Raw genomic sequence first — 16,513 nt, forward strand, 5'->3', positions numbered from 1 at the left:
AGTAGGATGTTATAAAAATAAGCGTGTTTGAAGCTTATCGTTGTAGATATGGATGTTCGGGATCTACGAGTACTAGATCAGGGGGTTTCGAGAACCGTTCCACCATACGTCGAAAATTCAACGACCCTATGGTTCTTCTCCGGCGACGTTTCAGATGTTGAAGATGTAAAAATCAAACTACGTTGCGCGTGAGTGTCGATTATTTCTTATTGGGGCAACTTTGTGATGAAGATGTGACCGACGGGTTTGCAGGTAACTACTGGCTGTGGTAAATGGTGGCTATATGGATTTCAATTTATCAAAAAAAAAACCTTTCTAAAAAAATCGAATCGAATCATTTTTCCGGCCAACATTTTTCCGGCGAAGAAAGAAAGGAAGAAGAAGAAGACGGCGGTTGAGGTGGCCGTGGCAGTGGTGTGTGATGTTGGAGGTTGATGATGAGAGGATACGACGGTGGTGGCCACGTTTTTCTAGCTGAGTCACCCATGATATCGGAGATGGTGGCTGATTGGAGTTGGTCACCGTAATTGATATCAGAGGTGGTGGCTGAGTGGAGTTGGTCGCTGGAATAACGTTTTTTCGACGTTGACCAGTGCGATGAGGAAGCTAAATATGGTGTCGGTTATGGGCGTGGGGGATGGAGTATGACGGCAGTGGTCGTTGGTTATGAAGGTTGGGTGGCCGAAACCAGTTTTCTAGCGGCCGGTCACTGGAATCAGCTTTCAACACCGGTTGGCCGGAATGACAGCTGGTGGCGGCTGCTGCATTTTTATGTCACCAATGTGTTATGTTTGTGCCCTAAATTGGATCTTTAAGTGAGATGGGCCATGGGGACTTGGGCCACCTATGGGCTGTTTGGGCCAAGTTGGGTTCATTTAAACAATGGGCATTCTTTTGGGGGCTTGGATTTCTAGTTCTTGGACATTTAATTATGGTTCATGGAAGATAAAGCACCAAGCCACATGCTTGCTGATAATTTTGGATCGTGATAGAAATATTGTTTGGGGTTGACCAAACTGAAGAAAGATAAAATTTGCTCGGGTTTATGTCATTGTTGGACCGTGTTCAAAGCATAGTATTTCCATATTATTTTCAAGGCGCTTAAAAGGGGAAATAATAAGCTTTCTCATTTGCTCGTTATCCCCGATAGTTCTTCTAAACCTATACTGCTTGAAGATCCGAGATGGATAAAGAAGCGATAACTCCTTCATGAATGAATTAGGTGGATCATACCTTTAGGGGGTGAGTGAAGAGGCTTCGGCTTTATCGGGTTGATTAGTGAAGATGCGAGACATGATTCAACAAAGTTTTTTATATCATAAGTCAAGGGGATAATTGTAAGGCCAAAAAATTATGACTTGCGATATCAAATTACAAAACCCATTATATATTAATGGTCAAGTAAGTAATTTAAGCCGACGAGAAAACTGGACACGAAACGAGAGCTTCAAGGCACGTGTTTAACTTCAAGGGGATAAGGCTTCTAGAAGGAATAGCTTTTACTATATATACGGACCTTATGTATTATTGTATGTGTGTTTTCCTTGGTGTAAATCATCCACTCAAGGGTAGCTCACCTTGGGTGGGTCGGTTTTTTGTTTAATATATTAAATCTTTTAACTGACAACGAGATCGTTCATTTATATATTATCTTTATATTATTTATATTCGATTGTTTGATCTACCGCACCTGTCTTGAACGTTTATCAAGTGCAAATCTGTTTGTATGGTCGCTTTGGGACCTACAAGATATAAATGAGAATGGAAAATATCATGTTTATAAAAAGTTTCTAGGTATCAGTTATGGAATTTAATTGATTTTGCCTTTTCTTTTATCTATTTCGAGTGTCATCGGCTACGATTATAATTAGTTGATTATGCAATGATTAAATTATTTCCATTTTGTGATGAATTTGTGATTCAATGCAGGTGTTTAAACCTCAAGAACAATGTGGGTATTTGAAAAGGCTCAAATTTCATGTTAACCGTGTATCCAAACCACATATTCACCACCTCTAATTAATTATATTAATTTAATTCATTATATTAATCGCTATTATTTTTTTGTCTCTCTTTAACCAAAAAATATAAGAAAATAAAAAAGTATACCTTGATATGCTGCTTAAAGGGTTATATGTCCTTTGCCAAATTAAGAGTTCTATTTTGGTCATAACCCTCACAAGGGATTTCCTTGGTTTGGGCCATTTGGTTCTTATTTGTTGAATGGCATTAACACTGCTCCTAATGAATTTTTAAATGGTAAGTATGAAGTTCTACTAATTATACTGGTAAGCATGATTTGTTGCAGTTGCTACTGATATTGGTCTTCCATAGTCCAATGTAGCTTTTGGTAAGTAGCAAAGGCAAGGCAAGTTACAAGAAGAAAAACTAGGTTGTTTATTTTAACTTTGTGAATTGTGTTTGTAATTGAAGTTTGTACATAGTTAATTTAATAAACAACTTTTTAAACATTATTATTTTATTTATACACATTATGACTTATATAATTAATATTATTGGTACCTTACCTAGTGTAACTTATATTAATCTTTATTACTGTTATGGATATGAGAAAATTTAGAGAGAAGCGCCGTAAATTTTCACCAACTCGAACATTACATACCATTAACAATATTATAAGTTTAATAAGATAAGGGTGTGTTATTTAAAAATACATATAGCCTCAAGTAGTAATGATAGTTTTAATTGTATGATTTGGCTAAAGGAGTAAAGCCATGTTGAAGACTTGCTTGCCATATTTTGTCAACATTGAACATCTCATTCCCACATTCATTCACGTTCCATCCTTCTAAGCCATGCAATAGTCCAGCTATTCTCCATGCACTCATCACCCTTCTTGGCAACCAATTCTGCACCACAACCGTACTTTAAATTCAGATAGAGATATGTAACAATACTATACAACGACTTGTCGACAAAATATCCTCTTGTCATTTAAACTTCTAAAATCACACATACTCTAAACATTATACGAGTTATATTAACATGATGCGACATTTTTATTACTGTACTTTGCATTGGAAATAAGTTTTAAGATTTTAATAAACTTAAGTGTATAAAAATTATGTTTCATAAAGCCGAATTTAATCTAGCTTAAATATTAATAGCATAACGGTAAAATGTGTTGGATTTATGGAGGCTGTGTTAATGTTTTGCTTATTGGGTCCATATTAGAAGACAATTAAAGACACAAGCATGGGTTGGCCCGTTTCTATTTTATATTAGCCCATGGTTGGTTTATTGGGGATTAAATAGTAAATTATAATAGTGTACTATAAATATGGCATCTTGTACTTGTAATCTCTCATCATGAGCGTGGACAAATTTAGCGCCAAAGTACCGTAGACACGGGATTGCACGTTTTTTTATGTGAGAAGTACAGTTGTAGGTACGAGTTTTTCAAGTGACTCCATTGATTTTTCGTATAGTGACTCCTTGATTTTTGGATGGTGACTCCATTAGTTTGCGGAGTAGGTTGAAGTAAAAGAAGACTGTAATATTCTGTTACCGGAAAATTTTTCAGATTTGTTGGATAATTGTATAGTTATGGTGTGAAGAAGATGAAGCAGTAAATCTGTATGATAATTATGACAACCAATGCAATTGTTGGACAATAATTTTTTATATCATATATTTGAGTGCCGATATTTTTTTAAGAATTTACATTATTTATTATGTTATTTTTTTGTATCATGTGTTATAACAGTGTTGATGCTATTTTGGACAGTTACTTTCTGTTATTTCTGATGTTATTTTCTTATTGAAAGATGTGTTATTTTTGCCGGGGATTTACTAATATATTTAATAGGGTTTAATTTTGGTATTGTAACGAAATTAAACGAAATCGACTAGTGAGTTTTGTTAACTAGTATAAGTTAATTACTAACCTCACATGAGTCAACATTCTCCAGATGCTTAGGAGTCAACATGGCAGGGGTAGTTTGGTAAAAGCAGTCTTTGTTCACTTTGTTTGGAGGAAAGTGAGAGTAAGGGATAATCAGGGTTCCCTTTGATGCCTTCAACTCCTCTTCTTTGCTTAAACCATCACCCACCAACCATACCTTTACAAAAATCAAAATATATGTTTTTATTTACTTACTACTTAAACTAATATATATGTGTGTATACGGTTTACCTTTTGTGAGTAAGTTTTTGAAAGAATCAAGTTATCTTGATCATCAGTCGATTCCAAATCGCGTTTAAGCTTTTGATAATCATCCGGTCTAGATATTGCAACCTACAATGGGTTTGTTAATTTGCTATACATCTTTTTTAGCTATGACTTATTGTATCAATTTTAAGCATGTAGATTAGATGTTTGAAAATGACCTGAATGCCCTTGTGGCATAGAGCTAGGGCAAGGTGATAAGCAACCTTGTTGAAATTGCCTCTAAAAACAACTTGAGTTGTGCCTTTAGGAATGGAATTGAGAACTATAGCAACTGCCAAGCTGCTCCCATCCACCAACTTCACTTTCAATTTTGGATTTCTTTTTATGAATAGCTCACCATTTCCATTTAGCTCCTCGCCCTTCATATATTATCATCCGCATAAATTATTATATCAATTTTAGCTAACAATCATGATTTTTCTTTTTGTTTATCCTGAAATTAATTATGGTATTAACTTCTACTAAAAGGTAAAACTATTTGGTGATTAATATCCCGAGAGTCCTTATATATTCCGGGTCAAAGCGAATGAAAAAAGGCCCTTATATAGGGGGTGTTCGGGATTGCCTATTTTCACCAACTTATAACGTATTAATTTTTTAAAAAATAATAAGGTATTTGAGATTGTTTTTGATGTGATAGAGAAGTTACACTTTTATAACTTATTTAAAAGTTACAAGAGAAGGTAATAATATAAGGAATCCCAAACACCCCATAATATAAACTCATTAAATTATATACAATTATTTAAAAGAAAAACAAATAATATCACTATATCAGTTATGTTGTTGACTTTTATTTTAAAATATAACTTTTTAAATAAACATTATAATTCACAAAATAAAAATTATGAAATATTGAACCGAACCTGATTGAGTAGACCTAGAGTCAAAACCTTGGCCCCTTTTCTATCTGCTTCGACAATTGCCTCCATAATTAAGCCATTGATAGCCTCTCTTTGCCATTCCATGAAATACTTCCAAAACAAATAAACAAGCATAAATATTTTACATAAAAAAGTTATAAAAATAATACATTTACGTACTTGTATCTTGTATTTTGGTACAGCCCAGGTTTGTATCTTGAATTTCTTGAAAACATTTCTTTCAACCACAAACGTTTTGCCGTAAATCCAAGTAATTATCATGGACGAGACAGTGACGGGCCATAGCATCCGCAAATACCATTTTGGAGACTTGTAAGGTTTAGAAGCCAAAGAGGCAAACCCAACCCTCAAGTGGTAGATTGATTCCGGAGTTGTTAGATGTGTTAAATATATCACATCTGGTGACTCATCTTTTCGCTCAAGTGATTTTTCGTACAATGTATCTGTAGATTTGTCAAGTGTGCCATAAATATAGTCGTAGAATGGCATGAATAGTGAATAATTGGTTCTGAATTGAGTATGGTGCAAAGAATGATACCTAAGATGATTAAATTAAATAATATGTGAATGTCAAGAACAATTAATATTAATATCAATTATTAAATATGAACGGATCGAGTTACCAAGTAAATATACTCACGAAGGAGTGTACATAAGGTACTTGAGTGGAGGGAAGATTGAGAAGGCTATTTTGGGGATTAGCTCAAAATTGCAATGGCCCATGTTGTTCATCACGTCGATATAGGTCACATAGCCAGCAAATGCAATAATGGACCCGGTCTTGGTTAGGGTGATGGCCAACAATGGTATGGCGAAGAGCGTGAAGTAGGCTATGTGCTCACCAAATGGATGAATCACAGCTGCATAGTTGAACCAATTTGAATCATAATATTACTAGGAAATACACTCTCATCGACATAAAACTTATTGAGATGTATCCGTTGGTGGTCCTTGACATGAAAAAAAAAAACCTTAGAAAAACAAGAAGCACTAAATTTTAAAACTTATCGGTACCCACCAATTAATTTCTAATCAATTAAGAGGATACAGGATACAAACTAAAATAAAACTTTTATTGTCAGCTATCAACGACATATTTAAAGATATGAGGTTTTGTTCTAGCCTTAAAATCAGATTAAAATTATATGTACATCGATCTCTAAAATATAAAAATTCACACACATATATATTCTTTTACTTGCTAACAACATCATATGCTACTACTTCTCAACATAAAAAAGATCTTTAAGCAAATAAAAGTAGTTACTTGTACCAATTTGTTACGAGAATAAGCGAATAAGAAAACCATTATACTACGAATCATCTTAACACATAACGTTATCTTCGTTTGTCTAGTTAGACAGTGTTATGACTTATGACTAACTTGATGCATGATATACATTATGCAATGACATATAATTATATTTAACACCTTTATTTTAAAAGTTATTTCCCACCGTACTCACAGTAAATGGCATTAAAGTACTGAGCAACTGTTTGGACAGATGACAGTAAGTCAGTACTGAATTCTTTGGGCCGGCTTACTTTCAAGATGATGAATGCTTTTAAACACACTGGCCCCCTGGCTGGCTCCAAAACGTGTGGCGTTGAGTTGAATTAATAGGCACTACTACTTATGAATCATGTACAATCCTTGAAGGCTTAAAACATTTATAGTTTTTTTTAATACTTTTACGACTAAACGACTAAAATATCCTAGCATACGCGATGATTAAGATAAGAGAGATTTACATGTGATGGGTTCGGTCACAATCGAAGAATGATGATGAGAATGATAGCGGTTGTAGAGGAAATGGTGGTGGAGGGCTCTATGAAGCCAATAATACAGAAACTCCACCACTCCCACATGTAGCAAGATTACAATTATCACTCCATCTAATCTCCACAATGGCAAGTGTTTACCTCCGGCTAACGAATAATATCCCACGTAGTACAATATTCCGTTAAATATTATTTGATCGTCCCTGAAAAATAAGCAAAAGTTTATTAATGCATGATTAACTTGGTTTCCATTGTTAACCCTAGTTCCAATCTTTTGTAACAAGATAAAAAAGTTGATTAAAAGGCTAGTTTAGTTAAGATATAACTTGTTTATTCATATTATAGAGGGAGAGAGAACCAACCAATCTCTTTCACGATCCACTTGTTCGAACTCAATTGTCTTATCAACTATTCTGCTTTGGCCTTTGGCCGTTTTGTAGCGAGATAGTGAAATCCAAAACTGATTGTTAAGTGCCCGAAACAAGAGCAAGGGAAGAATTAACATTAGACCCAAATCTCGCTCATTTGCATCTGAAGTCACGAAGTCATACGTACTCTTCACAACCCACGGTGCCAGTACGACGTACTACATGTTATCAATTGCAAATAGTTAAACTTAATCCAAAAATAATTAATATTTCATTAGTACATAATTGGTACATGTGTAGCTAGCCCAGAGACATGTTTCAATCTACAAGTACACTGATTAAGTTCGATGCCAAACTACGTACTTGCTATTGATTATTGAGTACTAGAAACAATAAAGGTAGCAAGATCCAACTACCTCTATTTTACTATAAATGGAAATAACTTATTTTGTAAAAATAGTTAATAGATCAACTCAATGTGATATTTTTGGTAAATGTCTTAATAAATAAATGCCATACATTCTAACATCATAACTTTCACATATTTTTGTTTGGAGTAAACTATATTTTTCTGATCCATGTGGTTTAAAGTTCCAGAGTCCTTTTAACCCAAATTGAAAGTTTTGAACGATTAAACCCCCTTTTATTGGTGCAGCATATGCTTTGATTTAAGGTTATTGAAATATATACCGAGCCAAGGCTATCAAGATTGGGTGTTGGGTGTCACTTGAATTAAGAGCATGTGGAGGTTAATCAAGAGGATGAAGATGACATTAATGATCATGAGGATGAAGATAACATTGATAAAGGATACTGAGAACATGGTTGAGGATGTCCCTAATAAAATGGATTTGTTTTTAACTAATTTTGAAAATGACTTTGATGATCATGATGACCAGGAAATATGGAAACGTCAAACGAGGACTTTGGGAGTTCAATCGTTCAAAACTTACGTTTTTGGTTGAAAGAGCTATGGAACCTAAGCCACGAAGCCGGAAAAAGCAACTGAGGCCTTGGTCTGCATACAGGTCTTGGATCAATAGAATCCTCCAATTGTTAGGGAAAGAATATCGGGATTAGTCCCCTTGTCATTGCTACTGTCTTTGAAAGTCTAGCTACTTACTCTTATGTTTTTATTAACTTAATCAAAATTACCATAATTTTACTGTATAAAGTAATCAACATCTACATATGTATCTTGAAGCGCTGAGTACATTTTCTTCTTGGAAATTAGTTCTTGTAGTCATAGAGATTTTTTTTCCTTCTATTATCATCATCATCATCGTACTCGGTATATCCCACCAATAGTAAATATATAAAAAGGTTGTTCAGCATTATTAAACTATATTTAGTTTTGGAAACCTTAAACATAGTTTTTAAACTGATCATTTTAATTATCTATAGTATAGACTGATCATTGTACTTGTTAATTGGTGGGAAACGAGACAAAAAGTCCAAAAATGATGGCAAGAAAGCACTAATTTGACTTATATTGGTGTTTTTGCAATCACAAATTTAAAATGTTCTAAACACATGCATGATAATAATTAAAAAAATGATCAGTACTATTAAAACAGAAATTAACCTTCAGCATCAGTTTCAAACAAATTGTCTGAATCATATCATCTTTTTTCTCAATTGCCAATAACAAAATTAAATATGTTTAACAAACCTACTAAACAAAATCATTAATCACGTGACAGCAATAAATATACTTGGCATATGCTGAACATGATAGATCATTAATCACGAAACAAAAATAAATGGATATGACAAACCTGCTTAACAAAATTATTAATCTAGTAACAAAAATAAATATAATCAACATACAGATTTTTTTTTTCAACTGCAAGTTTTTCCATCTAATACGGTTGTAAATATGAACTCACCACCTCATTTATAGAGAGGCGAACACCGTACCACTAGATCAACAGGTGATGGAATATATACATACTTGCTAATTAAAAATCGTTAAGCATATAATAAAAATAAACATATTTGATCAACCTACTAAATGAAAGTTAGAGTATAGTGATAGAGCTAGAAATTAATATAAAAGAAGTTGTTTAATCAAGGGATGTACCTTGAAGCTTCCAAGTGGTTTCCATGGCCAGTCTGTGAGAAATCCAGGAGTGGTAGCCATTGATGAAATAAGATCTGAAAGAAGAAGAAGGTATGGCTCAGAGGTGCCTGTGTTTATGTTTCGTGTTTTGAGAATATATTTATAGAGAAATATCATTTCATGAGTTACCATCCAGCATTAACTGCACTAGCTAGCAAGTATAACCTTTATGTCTATTGGCATGTTTGGTTGGTTGGTTGTGGTTATATAATTTACGCTGCTATATGATTGGGTTACGAGGCTCGATGTGCAGTGTTGTCACAAATTTATTTTTAAGTTCGGTTTTGGTGTTGTATTATTGAATTCGTGTTGACTTTCAACAATAGTATTGGGTTTTACCAGCCACTTGCACCTTCATCGTTTTAAATATAGTTTTTTACCATAAGCTAATACTATTCTTTATACTATTTTTTTAACATTACAAAGCTAACCAATACCTAATGATTTCGTGTTGTTGCGCCACAGATAAGTGGCGGCTCGCTAATTTATTATTACGATCATTGTTGGTTTTCGACATAGTTATCTGACCCGTAGAGAAGTCATGTGGGCTATTATTATATATAATTATTTACAACTTTGGTGTCGAAAATCCTCTATTGGGCCTATGCGGGCCTGCGGCACCTTATTGGTAGGACTTTTTTTGTTTTTTTAGTTTCGGACAACAATGAATGTAACGAATCCTACCGAATGTGAATTTTGTTTTTGTTCTTTTTTTCATTATTTTGTTTAAGTAATGGTATTGTGTCGAACGTGACATATACCAACCGAATTTGCGTAGATTCACCGAGTTTTGTTTTAGTTACAGAACGTAACGAAAACCGACCGAATGTTATTTTTCGTTACAGTAACGAACATGATAATAACCGACTGAATTCGCATAGACTCAACAACCTCAATGCCCGGATCGACAATGCACGTAACCGAAACCGACCGAATTCACGTCGACTAACCGTATCAACGCATGAATTTCTCCGTTATTCGGGTTTTACCGACCTGTCCGGCGCAACGTGCTGGGAGAAATACTAGTTCATTAATAAAAATGATGGTCTGCTTTTGTGGTTTTCATTTTTAAGTTTTATTTTTATTACTAAATTATAAATTATAACATTCATTAAAGTTATTTCTTTATACCATATTATGATTATTAGATAATTCTCAAAAACAGTAATAGTTTTTTTTTTCTGAAAAAATACTGTGTTTCTAATCCAGATTTAAAACTAATAATAAAATTTAGATGAATTGTATTCCTTCCTATATCCCCAAACCTAAAATTACACTAAAAATTACTAGATTTTCTTTCACGTGTTCGATTTAAAAAAATATTTTTTGTACCTTTATCATTACATTTTTCTTTCTCCTTCACTCCAACCACTTTTAAAACATATAAAAAAAATTATAGACTGTAAACAATATTTTTTCAAATATGCAGAAATCATTGCATTTCCGTCTCCTTCACTAACAACATCCTGAACAACTCCATATAAACATACTATAAAAAAATTCACTCATAACATATGTGGAGAGGATGATATGAATCCTCTTGATTAGATTTTTCTTAATACACAAAATATGAAATTCTAACTATATCAATATACATTTTTATTTGTATTAAAATGTTCTTTCTCTCACTTTCTTTAGTTTTTCTTTTCATGTTTAATTTTATCCATAAAACAATTCCACATTTAATTATACTGATTGTATATAAGTTTTAAAAATTTTTAGAGCCTTCTCATCTCTTCCTTTATCTTTAAACGTAAAATTACACAAAAACATAATTTTATATCCTCTTTTCAATTAATTATATATGTTCTATACCTTTTTCTTTTTTTCTCTTTCATTATATCATTTACTTACAACTACTTTTATAAAACATTAAAAAATTATAGGATGTTATAAAATCTTTTCAAATATACAAAAAAATCACAGTACTTTCTCTCATTTATTCATAGCACCCTAAACTTCTTAAATTATAATAACACCACTCACAGAATTTGATGGGTAGAATGTAAATATATATAATGAAACATTATGTAACATATTTTCTCTTAATTTCCTCTACTTAGAACTTAAAGAGTTACCAAATATATATATATATATATATATATATATATATATATATATATATATATATATATATATATATATATATATATATATATATATAAGATCCAATACAATAATCCCTAATCGTACATTACGTACGCGACTCGTATCCCCGTCGATTTCAAACAACAAGCGGTGGCAATATTGTAATTTTCATCAAATCTGATTCTCTGTTTCCATCGATTTCATCCACCTTCAACATGACCGTTCAGCAATCCGTCACCATCCAACGATTCTGTCCACTGTCCACCATCCAACGATTTCGTCCATCGTCATCATCTTCCTCCGTCATGACTTGTTCACATGTCAGTTGATAAAATTGACCAATTGAAATTGAAATTGTTGAACTAATTGATCAATTAAACTTTGAAATTGGTCCAGTTAATCATCAATTTGAAGTTTCAATTGATCAATTTTGAGTTTTGAGTGATGGGTTTTAACTGAACGTTTAAAGTTTTAAGCGCCATTTGCAGAAACCCAGCTGCAGACGTTCCATATGTTGTTCATATGATCGAATCGATGATCAAATTGATGATCGATTGATAATTGTTTTATGATTACGAGATTATATGAAGTGATTTCAGTGTTCAATTTCATGTTACAGGTGTTTAATTTTTTTTTTTGTTAGTTTAGAAGTTCTGTTTAGAAGTTTAGAACTTCTAAACTTTTTTTAACACCCAGAACTTCTTAGAACGTATTAGAACGTTTAAAGATGTTCATTGTTTTTTGAACACCCAGAACTTCATTGAAAGTATTAGAACGTTTAAAGATGTTCATTTTTTTTAACACCCAGAACTTCATTGAACGTATTAGAACGTTTAAAGATGTTCTTTTTTGGTCAGAACGTTTAAAGGTCTTCAGTTTTGTTTCAGAACGTTTAAACATAATATTTTGAACCCTAATCAGAGCTCGATCTAGTGCATTATTTCTGCAATTTCATAATCAATTGATGAATCTAAATACTTCTACACATCAATTCGATTGATTAAATCATCATTTTTTATCACTTTTGAAGATTTCTTGATGTTCAACGACATTCAATTTTGATTTGATTTTTAATTTTAGAGATTTCATACCTTAATATGTGATTAGAGTTTAGAAATTGGATTAGATTGAGCGACGAATTCCGAATTTGGATCAAAGTTTATTTGTAATCGACGAATTTTGATCACGAACTACTGTTAGGTTATTTACAAAATTGCCGCCGCGCGTTTTTTAATCAAACGCTCTGGAATGTCGCGTACCTAATGTACGATAAACCATTATTGTACGTTAACCCACCCCTATATATATATATATAATGGTGGGGTTAAAATAAAGAAGTGGAGTGTGTCTAAGAAGTAATCATATACGTTAGATATGTTGATCTGACGGTGGATATGTAAAGTGCGTTTATTGTGAGGTGTGTTTTATTTTAGTGGGGTGTGTGTATGCGATGTGTTTTATTAGATCTAATGGCGAAAACACACTTTTTACACTTCTTAGAAAAAATCTACTTCTTATTATAACTTTGCTATATATATATATATATATATATATATATATATATATATATATATATATATATATGGAAGGGTTATCATAAAAATAAGTAATTTTTAGGAATACCATAAATTAATCATTATCATTAGATCATGTTAATCAATAGTTGAGATTTAAAATTACCAAAAATTGGCATAGTTTTTTTGTTTTCCTCATTCATCATTATAACCAACATAGTTTCCTATAAATGTTTTTTCACCATAAATTGTAATGTCATATGTCAAAAATCTATTGGTTATTACCATGGCTAAGAAACTCCTTATTTTTATTTGAATACACATTATACGGGGGTCTGCGTGATGCAACAGGTGTTTGAATACGGAACCTGTTAATCACGCAACAATTATGAGTGTTTATGGTTCTGTTTAAACCTTGAAATCATTTAAACCGGTCATTGGTTTAGTGGTATTTTTTTTTAATTTCAGTAGGTTGGTTGGTTTTAAAATTTTTAAGCCGTAGCGAATGGTTTGGTTCGCGGTTTATATTGGAAACCGGCCATATAAAAGCATACCAGACTGTAAATGTTGAATGCATTTTAATCCTTTTATCATTTAGCATTAGATATGTTTTGTTATATATATTAGATATAGTTAAAATGTGATTGAACATAATCCTTTTTAATATAAGTAAACTTATCTATTACAATTTTAAATTAACCTAACTCCTGTATGATTTTTTTGTAATCTTTGTTTTTGTTATTATTTCGTGTCCTAGGCCTTTCATTAATGTTGACCATCTATGTGACTAAAATTAATATTATTAATATTATGATACTTTCAAATATCATATTTTGTTGGTGTATATTAAAGCTTAAGTTGTGAAACCAAACCAGGATCAGAACATTAGCAATGGTTCGGTTTCAATTTTCAGTTGTTCAGTTTTGGTTTTGGATGACAAAAAATCATTATTAATGGTTGGGCTCACAAGTTACACTTAAAAGCCATCAAAACCAGCACTGAACACCCGTACGTAATATTTTTTTAAAATTGAGAAAAAATTATAACAATATACTAAAATTAAATAAAATGCTCGTTTTTATGGTTCAAATTTTTGCACAAAATTATTAACGTAAGAAAAAGTCATAGTCGTTTAAAAATCTTAGGTGAAAAGTTGGTTTAAAAACTGAAAATTAAAAACATATTATGGTCAAATAGGAGGGGACAAACTTGTAAGTTAAGTAAGTTATGTTTAAAAGAAAAGTTTGCTTTATGCATTATTATAAAACTCTAAAAATTAGTATTAATATTTATAAAACTCTTAAAACACATGCATTTTATGTATTAGTATTTGTAAAACTTTTAAAATTAAGTATCTTAATTATCTTTGTCTTATGTATTTCGCATGAACTTATATTTGTAGAGAAACATTATGTAACATTTTTCTTTTTTCGGATATGATATAAACTATCTTAATTTATTGCGCCATGAATAGTGAATTAGTGATGGATTGCAAGTCTTTTTTTTTAATATAAAATATGAGTGTTATTTGAGAAGTGTGATATTATTTAAGAAGTAGATAATGTGGTGTACGGTAAATTGGTTGTGGCTCAATGGTAGAGCATTTATTTTACAAGTGAGAGGTAAAGGGTTTAAATCTCATTTTCACCAATTTATATGGGAGATATGAGGGATGACCCTGGCTTGCCAGGGTTCGAGTCCTAATCTCACCCGGTTTTACCGGCTCCCCACTGTCGTGCCATTTGGCGGGTGTGGGTGTCGGGTTTTATCCGGTGAATCCCTCAATAGGTGGACCGCTAGGGGTTCCGTCCGTCCAGACTAGTGGCCGGCTCGGGCAACCTTTAGCCAATGGGGGCCGCGTACAGATTACCCGGCGTTACGTAGTTGGTCGTTTAAAAAAAAAAGATAATTTGGTGTATGGATTTCATCAATTAAATAATTGATGGTGAGAAGAATAAGCTTGAAGTTAAATTGTGAAATTTATTAAGATTGGGAAACATATATTCTTTTTTTAATATTATTTTGGGTCAGTTAAAGATGACATTAAAATTGAAACGATTTCTATCAAATTTTGTGAAGATGAATGCATATGAACCGGATGCAGGTGATTGTAGATGAATGCTCGATATTTTGACTTAACCAAATGAACAACGATCGATGATTTGATTTTAAATCAGATGAAAAATAACTGAAGACGAACCAGATCAGTAGGATCGGATGATCAAATACGATCTTGGTGGTTTAGGATTACAACATAGTATCAAAATCAGATGAGCATGGATTTAAGGTTAGGAGATCAGGGAGAGTAGACAGACTTTAAATATGTAATAATTATTTCGTATTTAATTATTTTAGTATTCTAGTTTTCTTACATATAAAAAAACATTTTATATTTTTTAACTAAAATTAATGGAAATTTTAAACTTTGCTTTCGGAAAATTAATTACACTAACAAGGGAAACGCCTTGGTTAAACAGACGTTAGTTATGCAAACGCCTTGGTTTGTTATTATCAACATCGATCACATATTTAAAGAAAATACACCCGTTAGGGCACTACAAGACAACTATCAGATTAAGATGTTTCCATATAATTGGAACTTATGTGGACGACGATCACCCCAATGATGATTATTTGACCAGTAATTGGAACTGATACATCTAATCATGCTTGGAAAGGAGCCATGACATATGAAGAAATTAGGTTTGGATACTTCTACCCTTGTTGATTTATGCAAGAAGTAAAAATACGTTAGGGGATACATCAATTATGCTACTTGTAATAAATTATATCACCAACCATGCATGTTAAATTCGAAGACCAGTTCCATTAATATGCCATTAATGTTATAGGTGGCCACCTCCAGATGTCGTGAATGGATCGAACCTGGTATTCTGTCGATTCAATTATTCTAAAGAAGTATCTAAATAAAGAAATTACTAATTTAACAAACACCTACCCACATCCACTCCATCAAAATAATTGGAAAAAAAATCGATAAACGAAAATGACTACTAGATTTGCCAATAAGTTGGTGGTGGAGTGGTAAGGGAGAGACTTGGTGTCTCATGTGACCCAGGTTCGATTCATACCCTCATCGGCGACATCGAGTGATGATTGGAGATTAGGCGACTAGGTGACGTTCACTAGTTGAGTCTTTGAATCGAACGAGTTTACTCTCACCACACTGTCGTGCATTCGAGAGAGTGTTCAAGGACGTGGGCCTTATGTGAGGGTTTTCCCCTCGAAAGGCAAATGTATCCTCGCATAGTGAAATTAGCCTTTAAAGAATTCGTTTTCCGTTAAAGAAAAATTTGGTACATCGAAAAAGTCAAAATTGGTGCTACAATGAGCAATTAACGAGCATTCATAACTAAGTCCACATCTCCTTCTATATGTACCCTATAAGGCTTTACGCTATAGGCGTTCAAGATGGCGGATTAGTGGCGGTGGGGGGGGGGGGGGGGGGACACCGCCAAGGGGCGGTAAGGGTGGGGGCGGGATGGGTGTTTAGTATTCGAATCGGACTCGAATAACTCGAAATTCGATTCGGCTCGCATTCG

General features: G+C 32.9%; 1 protein-coding gene across 1 annotated transcript; it reads right to left on the reverse strand.

Annotated features, from left to right (window-relative positions):
- Positions 1 to 2,633: 2,633 nt before the first annotated feature.
- On the reverse strand, positions 2,634 to 9,494 carry LOC143584065 (very-long-chain aldehyde decarbonylase CER1-like). The gene is made up of 10 exons (XM_077066215.1): positions 9,310 to 9,494; positions 7,221 to 7,444; positions 6,829 to 7,061; positions 5,717 to 5,936; positions 5,236 to 5,614; positions 5,059 to 5,166; positions 4,351 to 4,551; positions 4,157 to 4,258; positions 3,909 to 4,082; positions 2,634 to 2,870 (listed from the first exon to the last, which is right to left on the reverse strand). The coding sequence occupies exons 1-10, from the start codon at positions 9,478 to 9,480 to the stop codon at positions 2,703 to 2,705; spliced, it is 1,980 nt and encodes a 659-aa protein (XP_076922330.1). The 5' UTR covers positions 9,481 to 9,494; the 3' UTR covers positions 2,634 to 2,702.
- Between the last annotated feature and the right edge of the window lie 7,019 nt (positions 9,495 to 16,513).

The sequence above is a fragment of the Bidens hawaiensis genome, unplaced genomic scaffold, assembly GCF_021521415.1.
Source record: "Bidens hawaiensis isolate Kalapana, Puna unplaced genomic scaffold, B.hawaiensis_p1.1 tig00032788_1, whole genome shotgun sequence".
In the NCBI taxonomy this organism is placed as follows: Eukaryota; Viridiplantae; Streptophyta; class Magnoliopsida; order Asterales; family Asteraceae; genus Bidens; species Bidens hawaiensis.